We start from the raw sequence: 20,916 nt of genomic DNA, 5'->3' as shown, positions 1-20,916 counted from the left end.
ATTTTTAATGTATTTAGCTTTCATGTGTAGTATTATTATCCTTGTTCAAAAGGCATTAAACAGCTTACAAAGGCACAAAGCCTCATTAATCTCTGAAACCAACAGATTTCTTCAACTCCCTCATGTATTTGCAAAGGGCATCTCTGTATAGCCTCATCATTATGATACTAAGTGTTGGGAATGTACATGGGCTGTATGAGACATCTGCTTTTACACAGCATCTCAGTATGCCTCAGTTTTGAGGTTTTCTTGTGCTGTGTCAGATCTAATCAGTAAGAAGCAGTTTTAAAGCGTGTAGTGATCATACAGCTCTTTGCCACAAACTAAATTTAAGTTATTTTAAAATGCAAACAGCATGTAAACAAAACTTTCACTTGGGGACTTTAGTCCATAAACCTATGGGTAAAGTCCCTTATATGAAAGTCAGTAACATGTAACTTCAGGGAGAAGGCCGGAGGGCTGTTTCCAATTACTCTCTTTGAACTGACTAATTTGTAAAAGGATTAAAAATAGATGCTTTCACATCCCATAAAACAGTAGGCAGCAAATCAACACCAGCATACAAACAAGGGTTTTTTTTTTAAGCACTTGAAAAAACCTACCCCTCCCACTGAAGAGATTCACGTAATCACTCTTGAAAACAATGTGCAAGGGCAAACTTTCGCAGTCAAGCCATCCTGTTAATGCCCTCAGCTGCTCAGAGGATCCAAGAAGCTACAGATATGTAAGTACAGAAAAAAATTAACTTTTACTTTCAATTATTTTTTTACTGAAGTATTTTAATGTAGTAGGAAGGGTAAATGATCTTTGGATGGGAGAGACAAAGCTTGTGGAAGAAAATCTGTAATATTTTATGTTCACATATTAACATGCTGCCAGTTAATTTTAATTTAAAGGATCCACTGACCCACAGCATCAACAAGTTATTTCAAGGCCTTTCTTATAATACAGCCTTTTGATGATCACAGGGAAACATTTGATACTGCACTGGCTTTTAGCAATAGAAATTTAAATTATGCAGAAATAACTACTGTACAAGTACTAAGGGAAGTGCTGCAGTTCTTAAGTCATTCACTGAACCTCACAAATGCTTTAATAGTAGGAGAGAGCCTTAAAACAAATCCATACTCTGACTGTTACTGCTTAGTTTCCTCTTTGTCTATGAAACAGCTTTTATTTTCAGCTCAAGAACTCCTCAGTCACTCTTCTCATGTCTAAACATTGCAACAAAATATTTTAAGAATTCAATGTTTTATGAGCCAATTCCTTTTACCTTCTGACATGCACTGATTTCAGAGTTTTTTAGAAGGAATTCTTTTTCTGAATCATAATCACCAAATATCTTTCTCCTTATTACTGATCCTCATGCCACAAACCTAAGGAAATATTACAAGTGATATGACATTTATACACCTTCCCAATTGAAAAGGAATAATTTTTCCTTTTCTACTGACAAAACAAGATAAACGGTTTAACAGACAACAACTCAACTATCACCTTAAAAAACAGAGATGGCATGCATGCCTTTGAGTACAGAACACATTTTAAGTATGGAATAACATTTTCATGGCTCCTCCTGAAGATACAAGGGAGCTAAATACCTACCTGGCAAAGAGCTCAAATCTCATCCCTTTCTATTTGACAGACCGAAAACTATGTATACATGTGATGAATAATAAATTTAAGATACAGTTCTGAAGTTATAATCCCACAAATTAAAGACTAGCTGTACATGTTCCATATCACCCAGAAAAAAAATAGAAAAAAAACAACCAAAAAACATGTAAGAGGTGTGCGCGTTTTCCAGTACTAAAATATAAATTATCTGACCCTTTCCTCCTTCTGCTTGCAGAAGTATAATTGGCAGTGGCTCAGGTTTTTATTTTGTTTATTTGCTGTATTTTAGGCTCCCTCCTTTCAACATTTAGTATACTTTGGCAAGTAAACTGAAGGGAGATTAATCATCTCAGTATCAGCACAGCTTTTCACATTAACATGCATCTTTGGCGGAGATGATTTATGTCAGATAGCACGCTTTTCATAAAATGCATCACAATTGGAAAAAGAGATCCAACAGATAAGAGCAAGATGTACATTTCAAATTACTTCAACTTCTTTAACCAGTTATGCAGCATTTCAGTTCAACTTCTTCCATTTCACTTGCTGTATTTTCTATTAGTCTTGAGTGCCAAATATAACCGTCATAGAACTTTGCAAAATCTGTAGCAATAGACAAAAGCAGGACCATAAAGATCCCACAGTGTTTGTATATGCATATTCTGTTAAGCACTTAAAGAATATTATAATTCTTCACAGCCATCATTAAGACAATTTCATTCATGAAATGCATACTTGGGATTGACACATGGCTTAACAAATTTGCCTTTAGTATTCCAACATATTTGTGTCTATACCAATAATCACAGAATCATAGAATGGTTTGGGTTGGAAGGGATTCAGACTCAGCAAACGGTTTGGTTTGGATTTGACCATTAAGATCATCTAGCTCCAAACCCCCTGCCACGGGCCGGGACACCTCCCACTAGATCAGGTTGCTCCAAGCCCCATTCAACCTGGCCTTGAACACTTGAAAGAAAGAGTAAAAGCACCTGAGCACCTGCCTGGAAACTATCTCACCAAAATCAGTTGTGGGTTGTGACCCAAGGATTCGGTCTTAAGGTCACCAGGCCTACTCATTGTCATTTAGGACAAAAAATTCAACAGCTTTTGAAAAAAAAAACCTAAATTAACATAATGCACTATGAGTGTTAAAGTATTAGAAAGAAACAGGAAGCTTTAGGACATGCCCGTCTCTTGCCTCAGCTTTTACTACACCACGTGTATTTCCCAAGCTGCCAATACATACACATAGATACAGTTACCTTAGGTGTATCTTTTTTTTATATTAACAAAGCATTCTACTATGCAAATTAACATGAACGCTTTTAAACATATATAACTTAATTGAGTCAAGCTTTTTTTCACAGAGAAAACAATCTACAATGAAGATGACTTGTATGGTAAATTAGAAATTCAAACAGTAAATATTATTGGTCAACAGAAAACAGTGAGGTTTAGAGATTAAGGAAAAAATTAAACCTACATAACCACAGCACTGCATATTTCCCATCTTCTGGAAAATGGCTTTAAAGTCTCTAAAACTTATACAGGGTACACCTATAGAGGACTATAAATCCTCAGGTCAGGCATTGTAGGGAAAGGGAAACCCCTTTCCTGACCATTCCTTTTAAATAATTTACATTCTATGCATATATAAACAGCATTATTCCCCAATACTGTTTGTTAAAGAAATATTGTCCATCTCAAAGGAACTAAACCATACTCTCTGTAGTCAGAAGAGATCTTTCTAATGACCTGATGTGCCTTTCCAAGAATTTAATTAGTATCCCTCCCAAAATAGGTACCGGACAGATGGACCAAGGATTCATCTCTAAAGAATGAAAATTATGAAGAGAGACAGACAAATCACACATTAGATTACAAAACACAGTTAAGGACTTCTACATGTTCCTTGTTCTGCTGAAAACAGATGGTGCTCCTTCAGCAAAAGCAGGAGATGAGAATAAGAAAACTCATTTATAACATACAGAGCAAGCTTTGTATCACTGCTTGCACATAATCCAAACCTGTGTAATCTAAAATGGCAACACTGCAATTGCTGGCTCATAGCCTAAGTCTATGCTTGTTAATAGTTTTATGTATGTAATGTTACAATACTATATATGAAGCTCATCATACATGAGCACCAATATGAAGCAGGATTTTGGATTATGTAGTACTTCCAGACTGGAGTTACCACAAACACCTTTTGCAGTGGGGACATTACTCTGAATTAGGCTCTTGTGTACTGCATTATAGAGGAAAACAAATGAATAATGCCAGTCAAACATTTTCACAGAAAACCAGTCTCCTAAATCAACTTATTTTCTTTCTTTGATGAGATTATGGAATTGGCTTAGAAAGACACCTGCACAGATTTCAGACATGCTAGATTCTGTAAGCAGCTTGACATGGTACTGTGATTTTTTCCCCTGAGTGGATATTTTTAGGTTGGAAAGGACTCAGATTCAGACCCCTGTTGCTGTGAAACACCCAGAAAGCACACAGGACAGATGAAAAGGTGCCTAAGTAACAAATCTCATGAGGTAATTGGCTGAAGAAAACTTTTTTTTCCATTGGTGGTCAGAAAGCAGATACAATGCTAAGACTTGAAAACAGCAAGTGAGAGAACAATACAGAACAAGCTTCACTGGTTGTAAGCCCATGCATAACATTAATTTTAAACTCTCTGAGGCACAGGTCTTCCCAGAGCAATGGCCATGACACTAGACTGGAGACATCCTAGGACACAGTAAACCTGAGAAGTACTCTGGGATCACAGTGAACTAACTTCAGAAGTTCCCAGGGCAATGCCATACAATTCTGTTTCGATAACCAATCAACTGACCAGAAAAAGCAGGTAGTGAGTAAGCTTCCAGGCACACTGATATGAAAAGGCATCTGGAACCCCATTTCGTGTGTGGGACTAAGGTGGGGTTAGAACAGACATCACAGCACTTGTGGTGAGACATTTGAGAAGTTCACCTTGAAATGCCAAACCCATGAGATTGTATAAAGGGGAAAGGCTCAACAAAACCAGCAATTGCAAATTAATTTTGAAGAAATTCAAATCAGACACCCACATTTTTTAACAGAGATGTTGACTGACCAAAACAGTACAAACGGCTAATAAAAACTCCCTTCAGTTCTCCAACTCAAGACCAAACAGCATTTCAGAAAATACGCTTTAAATGAAAAGTTAGTAGAATCCATACACAAATAAATAAAATAACAACATAACTTGGATTATCCAGGAGGTCACATTAAATGAGTAAGTGGCCTGTGTCCTATCATGTATTTGCAGATTCAGGAAACATGAAAACCTGAACACCCTTCTTTACAATACTGATATAAAGACAGGAATCTTAAATACCTCATGCCTTAAAATTTTGCCTCTATGCCAAAAACTGTGGCAATGTTTCCTAAATAATTAAATTGGTAAAGCAAATTAATTCCAAGTATATATTTCAAAACCTCATTAATAAACTCAGAAAGCCACTGGGGAGGGTTATTTAATCCAACAACCTAGAAAAACAAATATTTTGGTATGGATTCTAGAGTGCAGCTTCAGTGGTGCATCTGGATTCAGGACAGTAAATGTCCATGTTTTTGTAAGGTATTCAGGCACACAGCTCATTAAACCCAATGCCAGCTAGTCTGAGATTTGGAGCAATATGGAGGTAACATTCTCCATTTTTGTTCCAAGAATGCAAAACCCACAGAAAGGGGGCAAAATGGGCCTGCTGTTGCTTCTTCAGAAACATTCCGTGGAACATGTCATATGCTGTCTATATAATAAACTGATCACTGAGGATTGCTGCCAAGAAATAAATAGTAACCTGACACAAGGAATAGGATTAAAGAAAAATAATAATCTTGACATACTTAATAGTCTAGACCCCTTTCAGGAAGAAGTTATTTTCTCACCTAGGGCTGACTCCAACAGCAGGCAAAAGAGCCTGCCGACATCCCCTGTCAAGGAGCACAGCTTAGCTGACATGCATACTGCCCTGGAAGGCCTACGAGCTATGGTCCTCCAGCTTGCTTCTTATCTGTGGCCAATCTGTCGTGCCATGGAACTGCTCCCCATTTATATCCACGCTATCACTCTGGATAGACAAACTCGATTACACCTAAGACTCCTTCTCAATACAGCTATGGTTTTATGCAAGGGTGAATATCCTATTTTGAGCAACAAGTTCTAGGTTAATTTATTACGTTAAAGATCTGACTTCATAGTAACATGCATTCTACAACATTCTACTCTTGATGTAAAAAAAAATATATATTTCACTGAAATTACGTAATTTTCCCAGAATCAGAGTTAAACGAGTTTGTACAATAATAGATATTGTACATTTTACAAGCATTTATAGAAAGACCTATGAATGGCTGTGACAATTACGCACATTATCTATGGACCAAAACTATTAAAACTTTACAATGAAAATAAAATTATGCAGTTAATACGCTGTAGCTAGTTACTGCAATAGACCTGTCTGTCATAAATCTTAGATTATTTCTTCCTCACATATGTTTAAGTTTAATTTTACCTAAATTTTAAGGAAGAAACAAGTAGAAGATAGATGTCATGCTGGGAGTGTGAACAAGTAATCAGAAGCATTTAAATAAGAGAAACAAAACAAAATACCTCACTGACTTATCCAGGTGCCTATAGAAACCCATGCCATTTTCTGCAAAACAGCAGTCTGTTACACTTAAGTAAAACAAGAGCCATCCATACACTTCTATAAGGGAAAAGCAAAATCTGGAGAAAAGTACACCAGAACTATTCTCAGGGTAATAACTACTGTATTAACCAATTATCAAACACACTAACACCAAGAAACTGAGAATGATGCAGAAATAACTAATATAAAATTACAGATATTCTTAAATCTGCACTAGGGCTGGACTTGCTATTTACCAGCTTAATTCCATTATTCAAACCACAAAACTCCCACTCCAGACTTGACTTCCAACGCTGAATGGACTTTTTTTCACCTCTCAACACATGGTACATCCTTTATAGGTTTCTAAGAATCAGAACACCATACATCAGTCAGAAATCACCCGTCTTTCCTACTGCCTGTTCAACCACAGCAAACACAGGCTTAATATACTCTCTGGATGCTTCCTTAAACGTATGTAATATAACCCATTTATATTAATATAACTCATTTATGTATTTTAATACACAACATCCACTATCTGCAGTTTTACTGTTTACAGAGGACCTTATTCAGCCCTACTAACCTAGCCAGAAGTCTGATCAGGTTTATAATACTGCATGTGCTGGAGATATATAAATTGTGAACAACCTGAAATAAGCAGGACGACCTCCTCAAAACATGAGAGAAGATACTAGCCTTATAATGCTTTCAAATAAAAGGATAATTAATACTTTCTAAAATGCGTAGCTTAAACCCCTTAAAATGGAGAGGTATTTTCCAGAAAGACTATTTTAAGGTACAACAGGCAATATTGTTACAGTTGTTTGTGAATATCGTGTGTTGAAAGGCAGATCCTCAGAAATAACCTAGACATTTTAGTTAAAGGTACCAGACTTAAAACTCAGGTTACGACAGCTTTTATCTCCAGATAGTATTCTACATTAAAGCAGAAGCAATCTTGTTTTGACTGCTGTTTTGATACATAAATGGTGCCTAAAAGAGGCACCATTTTGCAGAACAGCTGCCTGAGAAGTAATGTTAGATGCCCCATACTTTCTGATATTTATACTTAGACTATGCAATTGTCAGGTAACAACACACCTAAGAAATATTTTGCACGGGAAGCACCATCCAGAGGATGGAGTCTTTCCCATTTCTGAAATTCTGCTGGATCATTTTTAAGTCCCCTAAACCACTGACCCTCTGCAGCTCTTCCACGCTATTTCTGACTGTGTAGGTTAAGCAATTTCTAAAATGTACTAAATTGACAATGTGTAAAATATTTCAGGGGGTTGTCTCTCTTTTGCAGAACCACCGAAGAGTGACTAAAACACTAGTCTTAAGAATTTATGTTACAATATTTGAATTAACTTCCAAAAGCCAATCCTTGAAACCAGTATAAAACAAGCTGAATAATTAAAATGCCAATACAATAACAATGCTGAAGAAATTCAGTTTCTCTAAACAAGTTAAACTGTGACAATGTGAATTGTTAGAAACAAAAGATCCCTAAAAACAAACTGAAATGTATTTAGAAGATTTTGTCTGCTTGTCTGACCCTTGGGAACTTCATATGACCCTTTATCACATGGTTTCTTCAGACACCTTTTTCTCCTGAGATTGCTTTTAACAGTCTCACCTTCCTGACCATCTATAAACTTCACTTTCCAAAAGCATTACATCCCTGGTTTATTATTTTGCCTCCTGTCTGATTTTTTTCAAGAGAGGAGGAATTGGGATCAAAACAGAAGAGCCATCTTTTTCGTTACTTGTTTTTGGAAGAAGGCTTGAAAAGTATTTCGTCATAATGAAGTTTCATTTCCGTTTTCTCCAATCTTGCTTTTGCAACAGAAGTTGGCCATTGTTACGCAGAATAAATTTATCTGCATTTATTACAAAATGATCCCTTTTCTCTTTTTTTTCTTTTTTTTTATGTTAGGTCTACTGAGCTTCCTGGAACAACAGTGGTTACAGAAATGGACACTTTCACAGTTTCTCAGACAAGCAATTCCACTTGTGATTTATATGAGCACAAAGATACTGCACGGATACTACTGTCTGTCTTCTACAGCTCCATCTTAATTCTTGGGGTGCTTGGAAATGCCATTGCCCTCACTGTCATTTTTAAAAACAGAAAGAAGATCAACTCTACAACCCTCTATTCAACAAACCTTGTCTTCTCTGATCTCCTGTTCTGCATTGCCTTGCCCACAAGGATAGCCTACTACGCCCTGGGATTTCACTGGCCATTTGGAGAAGCATTATGTCGAATAACTGCTCTCTTGTTCTACGTCAACACCTATGCAGGTGTAAACTTTATGACATGTTTGAGCATTGACAGGTTTTTTGCTGTTGTCCACCCCTTCCGATACAAGATCAGAAGGATTAAATATGCCAAGGGCATTTGTGTCTTTATCTGGTTTCTTGTATTTAGTCAAACTTTCCCATTACTGATACAACCCATGTCACAGGAAGAAAAAGGAAGGACTACGTGCATGGAATATCCAAACTTTGAAAAAATAGCACATCTACCATTTATACTTCTTGCTGCCTGTTTAGTAGGGTACCTTATTCCCCTGGGGATTATACTATTCTGTTACTCTCAGATTAGCTGCAAACTGTTTCAAACGGCCAAAGAAAATCCACTGACTGAAAAATCAGGGATAAACAAAAAAGCCATCAATACAATCATATTTGTAATTATAGTGTTCATCATCTGCTTTACCCCTTATCATGTTGCAATCATACAACACATGATTAAGAAGCTCCAAAAAGAACCCTCGTGCACTGAAAATAAAATTTTCCAGAAGTCACTCCATTATACCGTGTTTCTGATGAATTTTAACTGCTGCCTAGATCCTTTCATCTATTTCTTTGCATGCAAAGGATACAAGAGAACTGTACTGAAAATACTGAGACAGCAAGTAAGTGTATCAATTTCAAGTGCTGTCAGGTCACATCATGAAGAAAGCTCACGTGACATGGGAGAAACGCAAATGATGGTACTTGCAAAATCTTCCAATGGAAAGCTACCTGAAAAATAAAGTCTGTACTGCAGTGGCGCAAGCTTAAAAAAACAGGGTAAAACCCACTGTCAAAACTGTTAGTGCTCCCTCTACAGCAGCTTAAGTCAGATTCTGTTTCTCAGGATGTCAGGAAATCAAGGAGTGACACTGGACTGAGAAAGAATTGTCACAGGACAGCAGGGAAACTCAGCATTATCATTTCCTAGCTGTATCATTTTGACTGATCTCATTTTTTCCAGGAAATATGCACTCCTGTGAATGCTCAAATTCCATACCGCACACACGTATGTCTGGATGTTACTAACTCAAGCAAAGACTCAATTCACACTTTGGGTGTCTGAGAATGGTTTGAACACAAATAGCTTACAATTCAGACTGACTACAACCAGATCACCTGAAAATTGCAAGAGCTCTACCTGAGCTCCACTTACAGCAGTGGTTTTGTTATCCAAGTCACATAACCAAAGGAAACCAAACTTTGAGATAAAATGGACAATTTCTGTGTACGTTTGACTATCACAAATGCTTAATTTGGAGGTGACACTGATCTTCTAGTATCTGGAGCACTGTCTTACTGGACAATTCACACAGATAACATTGTCAGATGTAATACATGAAAAATTAATGAGCTGTTTGGTTTTCCCCAACACTGAATATCTCCCATATGTTAAATCACTCATCTTTGCAAGGTGTATTATCTCTTTATTCCTTTTCCTTAAGGAGAACATTTCTTTTAGTATGTATTATAAAAAGTCTCTACTCTGGTTGTATATAAGTTATTTATAATCACAAAAGGTAAGTTGAAGCAAGAGACTGTACTATGAAAACTGCTGTTTCAGTTAAAAGAGCAGCGATAAAGGGCTCTTCAGAACTTCTCAAGTCAGACATGGACACAAGACAAACGTTTCAGAAACAGAAATAAATGTTCAGTTGAAGCCAACGAAAAGTAAATGAATGTGTTAACTCTGATGATGTGAGATGGTCACCTCTCAATAAATGAGAATAGCAGGGACTAGCTGGGAAAGAACAAGCTTTCTCATCACTCCTTCATACAGCATATATGGGATCCCTCTGGGCACACTGAAATTGGGCCAAGAAAGACACCAAATGATTTAAACATACCCTGCTGAAATAGCCTCAATACAGGTTGAGTATCCAGGATGCAAGCCCTGGGTTCCTGCTGTCGTGCCCTTCCGTCACGTCTCCGTTTCCTTCCCTGCTTTATTGCTGGCCCTCTTGTCTTTTCTTTTGATTTCTATCTTTATTGAATACGCCTTCACCTGCCAACACAACTTGGTAATTGCACCATGAGGTTGTGATGGAAAGGGAAAATTAAAGAGTGCCTGGTAATTACTGCTAAAAGCTCTGCCAGATGTCAGAATAAATGTTATTTATTGCAGCTGTATCTCTCTGGCATTAAGGCTGTACTGGAAGTCAAACAAACACAGTTACATTTGTCATCTTTGTGACTCCTTCCTTCCTCACGTGTTGACCTCCGCCTACCTGCAAACACGGAAGGGTCATATCTGAACAGCAGTAAGGAAACATTCAATTAACAATTACTTTCTTATGGGAAAGAAAATGCAAAAGACCCTATATTTCATGCCACTTTGTCAAAATCGAGTTTCTAGTTAAAAAAAGACACTATGAAGCTACAGGTAAACAATTTTTAACAGGAGTTAATTCTGTATGCTGTATCAGTTCTGTTCTTGCCAGCTTTTTTAATAAACTATTTTTAAATATTATCTAAGAATTTGTTCCTACCAGACTAAGCAAATGATAACCTCATAAAGCCAAAGATAGATCCTTCATTAATACCTAGAAGCTGTAAAAATAAAAATACATGTATAATTAACATCACAACAGTACATGTTCATTTTATTTTACTAATGTCTGGGGTTTTTTTAAATTTTTGGTATGTGTTTCCTCTAACTGTGATTTCAAAACCTGAAAGGCAAGAAGACTTTTCTACATACATATTACAGCACCACATAATGAAGATATCTATTCTCTTCTAAGAGGAAACAAAGTGAAGATCTGTATTGAAAATCTTTCTCCCCATTTTCTCACATTAGCAATTCTGTTATTTTTAAACTTAGGCATTCCTTCTAAATCACTTCAACATTCTCAAACATCTAACTTTACTTCAAAACAAGGCTCTGCTCTAACAAGCTTTAGAGTGTTGGTCCAGTTAGGTATGAGAAAGGCTATTTTTTCCCCTCATTTTAGTATTTCTCAAATGCTGAATAAACCAATAAAATAAAAGCTTTAAAAGCTAAGATAAGCTCCTGACAGGTGTTCTAAAGCCACAGACAGACAGACAGTGACAATTTATAGCTGTAGCAGCTGATGCTACTGCTTCCCCTCACTAGTCAGCACAGTCTGACAGCTATCAATGAGGGGACTCTTTTATTGTGTGCTTATCTGAAACTGCCCAAAGTAGCAGTGGTGGTTTCAGCTGGCCTAGGACACTGCACTGAAATTGTTTAGATAGCACCTGCCCTGTTTCTTCTCACAGCTGTGCAGTGGGGCTGGTGGCCATCAGCAGAGAGATGGTAACAAGCCGCTCTGCTGGAGCAAGGAAGAGCAGTAATACTGAAAACTTAACAGCTGTTCTCAAACGTCCGGTTTACTTCCAGATGCCCTTTCCATTTATCCTGCTGGCACTCTCTGCCCAGTACTGTTTGTTGGAATAGTTTTACAATGGCAGTTACCTGTAACGGCACACACCAGGTCTCTCTCCTCCTCCATGCTGCACAGGCATGAATAAAGCGGGTATACACATACCTAGTATCTCTTTTCCTCTCCACCACTGAATATATATAATAGATGTGTCTGCCTTGAAAGACATGAGCATGCCATGCCATGCAACGTGTGCCTGAAGCAGTATTAGCTTTGCAGAAGAAAATGAGCTTTTGCTTTGGTAAAACCTTTTGATGCATTCTAGGAAATGCCCCCTTCTAAGTGAAAGGCTGGGAAATGCTCATACAGATCTGGAGCTCACTTCACACTTTTCACATACAAATAAAGCAGCTGACAAGTAGCAGCAGTTTCAAATGGCTTGATCATTATGAGGATCTGACTGGAGTTCTTTGGAGAAACTAGATCTCTTATTTGGAAGGTGAAATCCAGTCGGGATCTTAAAAAACTGTGCTCGTGATGAAACAATAGAGTATCTTCACTCCAAAGTTCAGAGTGTAGGGCTAGGGCAGATGTTAAGAAGACTTCAACTAGACTACATGTCCACTGCTGACATCTCTGGTAGGGAATGTGACAGAGCACATAGAAATAAAAATGATGACGGGGGCCAAATGGTCTATTTTGGCTGCCTCTGTCCAAATCCAGAAAAGAAAGTTGTATAGACAGCTGGTGTGGAACACATGACTAAGTGAAGGTACATCATGTGAAGGATCAAAACACATGCATTTGCAGCAAAAGAGCATTTACTGCTTTCACGTTTTCTTTTGATGCGAATGCAAACTAAGGACTACTACTGCAAGCGCTCAGATGGGTTCCCTCAGCCACCTTGGGCTTAAAGATATTGAAGCCTACCTGAAAGCGGTAACACGCTACCACAAATAACAGGATTCCTGAAGGCAGTTAATGACTTAAACCATCCTTCCATCCTCTTAAAAGGCAACTTCATTAGTATAAAGAAAAAAAAAAGGAGGGGTCTGTATTTTTAAAACAGATGTTGCATTAAAGACTAACGTTGTTCTGAAACTCAGAAGTTTTCAGGTAAGCAGGGAATGAATAGACTCCAAGATAAAAATCAGACAGCCTGCAACATAAGAAAAATAAATAGGGTGCAGCTGAACAGAAAGAGAAGCTTTGCCTTACATGACCAGTTTTGGAGAAACTGAAAAGCAGCAATGTACTCTGTCCCTTCTATGTCCATGTCTGTAGTACAGAGCAGGAGAAGAACTCAAGAAAAACTAAGGTTCATATCTTAGCAATATCCCACTGTGCTGGCACAACACAAAGTCAATGGACATAAAGAATCACTAGAAAAACATCAAATAAATCAGAGTGAATCATTTCCTAATACATTCTTGGCCAAGTTGCAAGCTAAGGCTATGGAACAAAACAACCTCAGGCAAGCTGCAATCCTTTTCTGAATTAAAACGGGAATTACTGCTTGTGTAGGATCCTGCCCCATGACTGCCAAAGTTTCATTACCTCACTCAGATGCATTAAATGAAGAAGAACGGGTTCTCAGTGGGCTCAAAAAATGAGCTCACAGGAATGTGATGAAGTTCAGCAAGCCAAATGCAAAGTCCTGCATCGAAGATTGAATAACCCCACACAACCGTGCAGCCTGGGAACCACCTGGTTAGAAAGCAGGTTGGCAAAAAAATCCAGGTTCCTGGTGAACAAAAGTTAGAGAGGAGTCAGTGTGACCTCACGTCCAAACATATACAGGACCATGTTCAAAAGAACGCTGAGGGAAGCAACCTTTCCTCTCCACTTGTGATATCATACCTGGAGTCCTGTACCCAGTGTTGGGCTTCCCAGTATAAGAAAGATACTGACACACTGGAACGAGTTCAGCAGAGGACCACCAAATATGATGACTGGATTACAGGAGGAGAGGCTGAGAGAGGTGAGATGGTTCAGCCTGTAGAGGGAAGACTGAGGAGTTGTTACTGCTGTCTTCAACTGCCTACTGGGGAGGCATACAGAAAAGATGGCAACACCCAGTAACAGGCACAAGTTGCAGCAAGGAACAATTAAACATCAGGAAGCATTTTTTCATCATGAGCTTAGTCAGACATCGGCAAGGTTGCACAGAAAGCCTACGAAATCTCTATCCTTAGAGATACTTAAAACTTGACTGGACACAGCCCTGATTGGATTGGCACTACCAGGGTTGGACAACACGATCTCCAGAGGCTCCTTTCAATCTGCATCCTTCTACAATTAACAAATTTGGTCAAAACTTGTTAGACAAGAAGCAACATGAAACTCATTGGCCTTGCAGAAAAGTTAGCAAATTATGTAACTTCAAAATCTTCTAGTGTATTGCTCTATTTAAGCCTTTATCAAAATGCTGTCATTAGCATCCTCCTAAAATACAGAAAGGTCAAGACATGGCCTGTATTTCTTTCCAAAAAGCTGAATTCATTTTTCCTCACTGCAAAAATATGAGTTTATCCTCTTCCTCTTTTCTTTTCCTCAGTTGTGACAGATGTTGTGCAAAGGGCTAAACTAAAAAAGCAAGTTTTGCACCTGTTCTGAAGGCAGCAACATTTGTGGTTATCCTAGCCCCTCCAGAAAAGCATACACTGTCTTATACCATGCAGCACCCGAGCTGTGTTCCTCCCTCTAATAAGCTAGGCTTAGCAATTTCATCCTTCCTGTGGCATGTACTTTTTGAGGGAAGTTGTGGTCAGTTAACAGAAGACACTCCGAGGCAGCCTACTTTAAATATAGCGATGCTGAAAACTGATTATTCTCAACTTACTAGCCTACAAAGCAGCCAGATAGTGTTTTACCAGCAGCTGCTGATATGAAGGGGCTAAGAACTTGCTGAAACCTTAACATCACAGCTTCTAAGTGTGGACAGTTACAGCAATTCTGTCTAGAAGTAATAATGTCAGATTATTGTTCCCCGTTGAACAGGAATAGATGAAGCACCCTTGCCAGCTGCTTAAGTCCTGTAGCCAAAGCACCACTTCCACTAAGGTGTAAATAAAACTCCGGGTTTTATTTCTGCAGTGGAAACAGTCCTTAATGATCCCACTGTGGACAATAGGGCTTATGCCTTTATGCCCAGCTCCCTTGCCTCACAGCCTGCTGTTCACCCTGCCAGTCTGTACAGAGACAGCTACGCACTGAAGAAACAGGAAACATTCCTGAATGACCTTTATAAATGTAAAAAAAGAAAGTGTGTTTGATGTCCAAGAGGTACAGAGATGCCCCAGTTCTAGAAATATGAGAGATCAGATGAAACACCAGCAGGCTGATTTTCTGACAAGTGATGTAGGAATCTGGAATGAATTCTGAGAAGAATCCTCAAAAGAGAAGAAGGAAAGCACAAGATGTTATAACAAGATGTTTCACCCACATGGACCTGAATCTTTCACACTTCTGGAAGAGCACACAGCTATCAAAACACTATCTTTATCAAAAGCTGAAAAAAACCTGGTGACCACTGGCTCAAAGAGCCACACTGTGAGGAAAGACAACACCAAATTAACCAAATAAGGATATTAATAATATCCCATTGTGGAAAATGATCATTAACTGAAGGCAAAACAAACAAAACTGGCTGCCTCATCAAGCCATTGATAAAACTCACAGTAACAAGTAAGGGCCAGAAAAGCTCTCCACAAAAAAACAGTTTATTGCTGAGTATCCCCCCCACACCACTTATTTTCTTAAGTGTACACACAAGCAAACACATTAACAAAATGAACAAAGTTTTAAAACACAGAAAGGTATTTTGTCTCACACCACAGAGAAAATCAGTTCACTTAAGAACTGCAAGAGCGTAAGTGTTTCTTCTCAACCGATGTTTCTTCTCGACTGGGTTTCTCACTAGGTTTTACTGGATGTACTTTACCAGTCCTAAAAGCTACGACCAGTTTGGAACACAATGACAAAAAGTAAAGAAGCAGATGTGGGATGACTGCATTGTTAGCTGAGATAGTCTTGAATGAAAGCTGCCTCTCAGATGGAGTGGTGCCATCACAACTAACCCATCTGCATCCTGACCAAACTCTTCGTATCGACAGAAAACTGGAAGAGGTGGCCTCATGTCTGACTGGCTCCGGAATAGAGGAAAACATTTTCAAAAATAGCTCTCGGAAATCATCTCAGGTTTCCTGCTCATGACACACCTGACTTAAGCACTCAAAATCCCATTCAGTAATATGCCAATACGTAAAGTTCCACCAAATGACTAACATCCCTAACCAAAGCAAGAGGGTGATGTGTCATTCTTCATGTCTGGATAATACACCATGGTACTCTCAGCTGTCACTGTTCAGATAAGTTGAACCTTGATGGACAAAAGAATCACCTAGCCCACACAGTCCAAAGCTACCGTATGTCTGGTACACAGACAAGGAAACTCAAGGTCTCTCTCCCTCCAAAGGTATCAGAGAAGGTTCCTGTCTCAGGTAATAGAAATCTGTGACTACAAAACTGGTAACACTTGAGGAGAAAAGGCTATAATCCTGTGGGTGCATGTCTTACCACCACTGTACACTCTCTCAAACTATGCCTACATGCAAGGTGAGCAGTGAGCAAAGCATCATGGATAGGCATACTGCCAAGCATCTCACTGAAGCTACTCCACAAGTCCAGAGGGACGTGGGGGCATACATCCCAGCCTGGATGAAGTGCCTTCTAAGCCTGGACAGGTATAGCCTGGAAACAATCAAACTCATGTTTCTATGAGGGTCAGCTAATCCTTTTACAGTCTTCAAGAATCTGAAGAGTAGAGAGCTGCCTAGCAGTTGTTAAGGATCTTGACACTTCATCTGGTAAGCTGCCATTTGTGAGACACTCTATAGAACCAAGCAAATGGGCAACTTCATTTAAGATGGGTGCTTACTTCAAGAGGCCCTTGAGACACACATAACCTCAGAAGTAGAACCTTATACTGAGAATGGTCCAATTTGTAATGGGGATTGGCTTTTACTCAGTATTGGAATAAATACATTTTCATTCCGCCAACTTCTTGCCTTCATACAGTTGATACATTTGATCAGTAGTCATCCAGGAACCTGATATGCTGTGAGCCTAAATTCAAAGAGTTGTGATTTCAGCTGGTTTTAAACACCATTAGTTTCATAGCCATTCCTACTTCATCCGAGAAATACTTTCTTCACAAAGTGAGCACGTCCTACATGAACTAACAGCTCCTAGAACTTCACCTATTTCATGTTTCTGCTGTTAAGAAAGGGCAAAGAGAGGCACAGCATAGCATCAATCACAGAGAACCATTTGCATGGAGAAGTTTGGCTATGTGATAACTGGGGAGAGGTGGGCACCCCAGGCAAATAACAGCTTCAGCTTTTCCTACCAACTTCTGACATCTGACCCTTCACTGTGGTATGAGCTTCCACATTCTGTCACAGAAACCCTGCTTCTCTCCACCCTCATGCTTCCATATATGTAGCACATCACCCAGTCCACGCTTAAGCAACTCAAGGGCACTCTTCATTATATGATGGGTTGCAGAGAGTCTTCACTCCCAGCTCCCCACTGATTAAAGCACTAAATGATGGTCTTTTATTAGGATCTGTATTTCACATAAAGCTTGGACAGAACAGAGCCAAAGGATGGCAATTTATGATGACCCAGGATGCAAAGTACCTAAGCTATTTTTGACTCATTTATTATGACCTATTTTCATGGTAGAAACAGTAAGTTGGAACTAACTACTAAAATGTGACTTGTATCTGCTGTTCAAGATTTTGAGTGCAATTCTGTAGAAGTCTAGTAATTGGCTATCCCTTGGTCCTCTTCTACAGTAAATATAATTCACTATTTTTTCACTAAGCCATTTTTAAAGTACTTCTGAATTTTCAGTAAATAATAATAAAAAGATTTCTAGTCATAACTTACCTCATTATAATTAGCATATTGTAATGGACACCACAGCATGTCTTCAAAGGCTAAAGACTAGTAAAAAGAGGTTTTAATGTTCATCTTATTCATACAGTTCGGTTTACTTCATAATACTTGAAAAATTAAAATGCTTCCCACAATCTTTTTTTCAAGACACCATTCTCCTTTTGATTCATGGCTGCAACTCTTCTTTTTCTGAAGAGAGCTCTGTAAGTATTCTGAGGCTCAAATCGCTCAGAGGAAATTGTTTAGCTTGTTCATGACAAAACAGAAACAAAATAGAAAGCTGTGGCAGAGAAGTGATTTCTTTGCAAAAATACTTCCCCATTAAGACCACCATATAACCCTTTTTCACAACTACAGGCCAAGGTGTCTGAAGCAAAGTGATGACTAAACAAAATGAGAGTATTCAGTAAGCATAAAATAAAAGCAAAAAGGAAATTTTAAAAGAACGTCAACCAAAGAAACTTGTTATTCTGAAAAGTCCTTCAACTCTGAAAAAGAGGCGTTCTAGTTTTCATTTTACTGAAGCAACCATGTTAAGTTTTTTTCTAACTACACACACTGCCTTCTGTCTCACGCATATTTGTTTTTTAAAGTTTCAATCAGTGCCTACTCAGAAAACCACTGAATTTACTGAATCAACTTCTGTCCATTACTTTTGTAAATCAAGAGGAATTTCTTTAAAGCATCAGTCACTGCAAGACCTCCTTTGTGAAGTTACTCCATTACCCTCCGTTTTGGCCTAGCAGAGCAATCGTACACTCTTTTATTTTGCAAAAAGACATAACAGAAAAAGTACCTCCTCACATTAGTAACATCTCCAACTGCTTCAAAAAATTACCCATCCATTTTTCTTCCTTTTTCCTCTACCCCAATCAAATAATTAACTACCCTACAAATATGAGGAGAAGGAAGAGAGGCAGAGCATCACTGGAATGGAGGCAGTTCATTCTGTGATAGGGAGGGACATTTTACCCATCATATGAAAGGATATCAGATCCTTACAATAAAAATGCTGTAGAATCCATGCTCATAGCAGAACTTCTACAGACAGGAGACAACTGATGCTTCTAGGATGTAATGACTAGTTACAGATTGTTTTTCTTCAGATCAAGTAACATGAGGCACTGCTGACAACAACCCAATTTGGAAACAATAGCCAAAACTCATTTGTACAGAATTGTTTGGTACAGACATCTACAATTAGATGCAGGATTTCCTTTTAAATTCCAAAGGGACTTCCACATCCCTGTCTTCCTTTACTATGGCTGAACACGAGGAACAAACAAGGTTTTCCTACTTCCTGAAGGAGGAAGAGAAGGGCAAAAAACACAAGCTGCCAATAAAGGCAGAAAGAAAACCTAATTTTCTTAGGGTTGATCATCCCCACGTAGACTGAAAATAACTCTCAAGGGTCAACTATTAAGCTAAAAAGGAGGTCCTCTATTCCCACATAGGAAAGAAGGCATTGCTTATTTTCATGAAATAATTCAATCATAAAACTTTTAGAACACAAACACCCACTTCTTCAGAAAAATGAAGTGCTGTGGTGAGAAAATTGTTGATACTGTGTCTTATTTTGATAGAGGCATACCAAACAAATAAAACAACAAAACTGGGAGGTAAGCAGCTTTTAAAACAGAGGGTTGCTTAGTTTTTTATTTTAGATTTTATCCTTGTATTATATCATAAAGCCAGAAGAATGGTAAATGTTGCCTGCAGTCCTTTTCCTCTTTCCCCCACTAGGTGTCTTCTAGTTCTTCACTTTCTCAGGATAAATTGAGACTATACACAGTAAGGAAGTCTTTGCTTACAACTCATTCTCAGAATTGTACTTATTTTTCAAAAAGAAACACAAGGAGAGACCCGTATGATATGCAACTCCTTGAGCAACAACAGAATTCTCAGTTCTACAACCTTATGAATGATCAAAGCTGCCATGCCATATGGCACCTCCCTTCCATAGGAGAGTCCAAGTGGTTTTCACTCTTCATAATCAGTTTTCATGCACAACTGGAAGTGCAGGTGTATAAAGGAATGATGCCATTATATCCATTTTCTGCTGTTCCAAAGATGTGTTGCTATGCTAGCTAAAGATCCGTAGATGGCAGCATTGATGCAGTAATTAAATCTTCAACACAGCAGAGGTCAAAACACATTTCACAAAACTGTTTCTTATCGGGAGCTAAGCCCAATTTTCAAATGTCAGAAATCTTAGCACCAGGCAGTAGAAGCATTGGGCCAGCAACTGTCAGGCAGTAAGCAGAAGCCATATCCAGGATCACTACTAAAAAATACTACATCAAGCACTCACCCAGTAACTATATAGGTTAACCCAGTTTAGGCCCCATCACCTTTAAATAAACTACACCATCTAAACAACAATGAACACTGTGAGCCACAGGTTGCTGGTATAGTTCTTCTGGTTACCTACATATGCTGTCAAATTAGAAAGAAGGCATACAGAGATGTCCAACATTCTGCCGCCTTCACTGCCCTTTTTTTCTCAACCTTGTTCAAAACAAGTTTTACACTCCCTCTCATTTCTGCTGTTTGAGTAAGTGCCATGGATTTGGTGGCCCATATCACCACACACCACAGAGCTCAGTTACAAGCAAATAAAAGCAATGTCCCAGATGTTCTAGGACAAAAATACAAAAATTAAACACAGTGACAGGCAGTACGCTTTGGAGGCAAAGGATGAAAGAGAATGTGAGAAAAGGATGGCAGAGAATACAAGATACGTAAGTCCCAGCTCAGTTTCACTGGCCCATCCTCTTTTAAAGCCATCTTTACCAACATGGTCCCTGCATAAGGAAGACTGCTGCTTGAATTATTGAACTTCAAATCTGCTCTGGCTGATTTTGCTAGGCTTCTTGATGTGATAAAGCTCAGGGTTTTCAGCTCATTTCCCTTAAAGTGCATGTGTCTGTGTGTAAAACACATTTTTCCTGTAGCTGAATAGTCAGTCAGAAAGTATACAGTCCTTTGAGAGGACTCAGCTCTGTACAGTC

At 38.5% G+C, this 20,916-nt stretch overlaps 2 protein-coding genes across 3 annotated transcripts in view; one reads left to right on the top strand and one right to left on the bottom strand.

Annotated features, from left to right (window-relative positions):
• Nucleotides 1–20,916, bottom strand: part of UBAC2 (UBA domain containing 2) — a 100,913-nt gene that overhangs the window by 38,840 nt on the left and 41,157 nt on the right. The gene's annotated exons all lie outside the window — the stretch shown is intronic.
• GPR183 (G protein-coupled receptor 183) lies at nt 615–11,182 on the top strand. The gene is made up of 2 exons (XM_057402093.1): nt 615–724; nt 8,233–11,182. The coding sequence occupies exons 1-2, from the start codon at nt 684–686 to the stop codon at nt 9,335–9,337; spliced, it is 1,146 nt and encodes a 381-aa protein (XP_057258076.1). The 5' UTR covers nt 615–683; the 3' UTR covers nt 9,338–11,182.

Source organism: Pezoporus wallicus, unplaced genomic scaffold, assembly GCF_028554395.1.
Source record: "Pezoporus wallicus isolate ANWC-B61680 ecotype Strahan unplaced genomic scaffold, APGP_CSIRO_Pwel_v1 contig_6520, whole genome shotgun sequence".
Taxonomy (NCBI): Eukaryota; Metazoa; Chordata; class Aves; order Psittaciformes; family Psittacidae; genus Pezoporus; species Pezoporus wallicus.
The sequence above is the reverse complement of the archived record's forward strand: the minus strand, read 5'-3'. Positions and strand labels throughout refer to the sequence as shown.

What these genes read in the sequence shown, in the direction of transcription:
- GPR183 (XM_057402093.1), top strand. Translation starts at nt 684, where the DNA reads ATGCCCTCAGCTGCTCAGAGGATCCAAGAAGCTACAGATAT. An exon ending in ATCCAAGAAGCTACAGATAT is followed by an intron (nt 725 to 8,232) that starts GTAAGTACAGAA and finishes TTTTTATGTTAG; the next exon opens with GTCTACTGAGCTTCCTGGAA.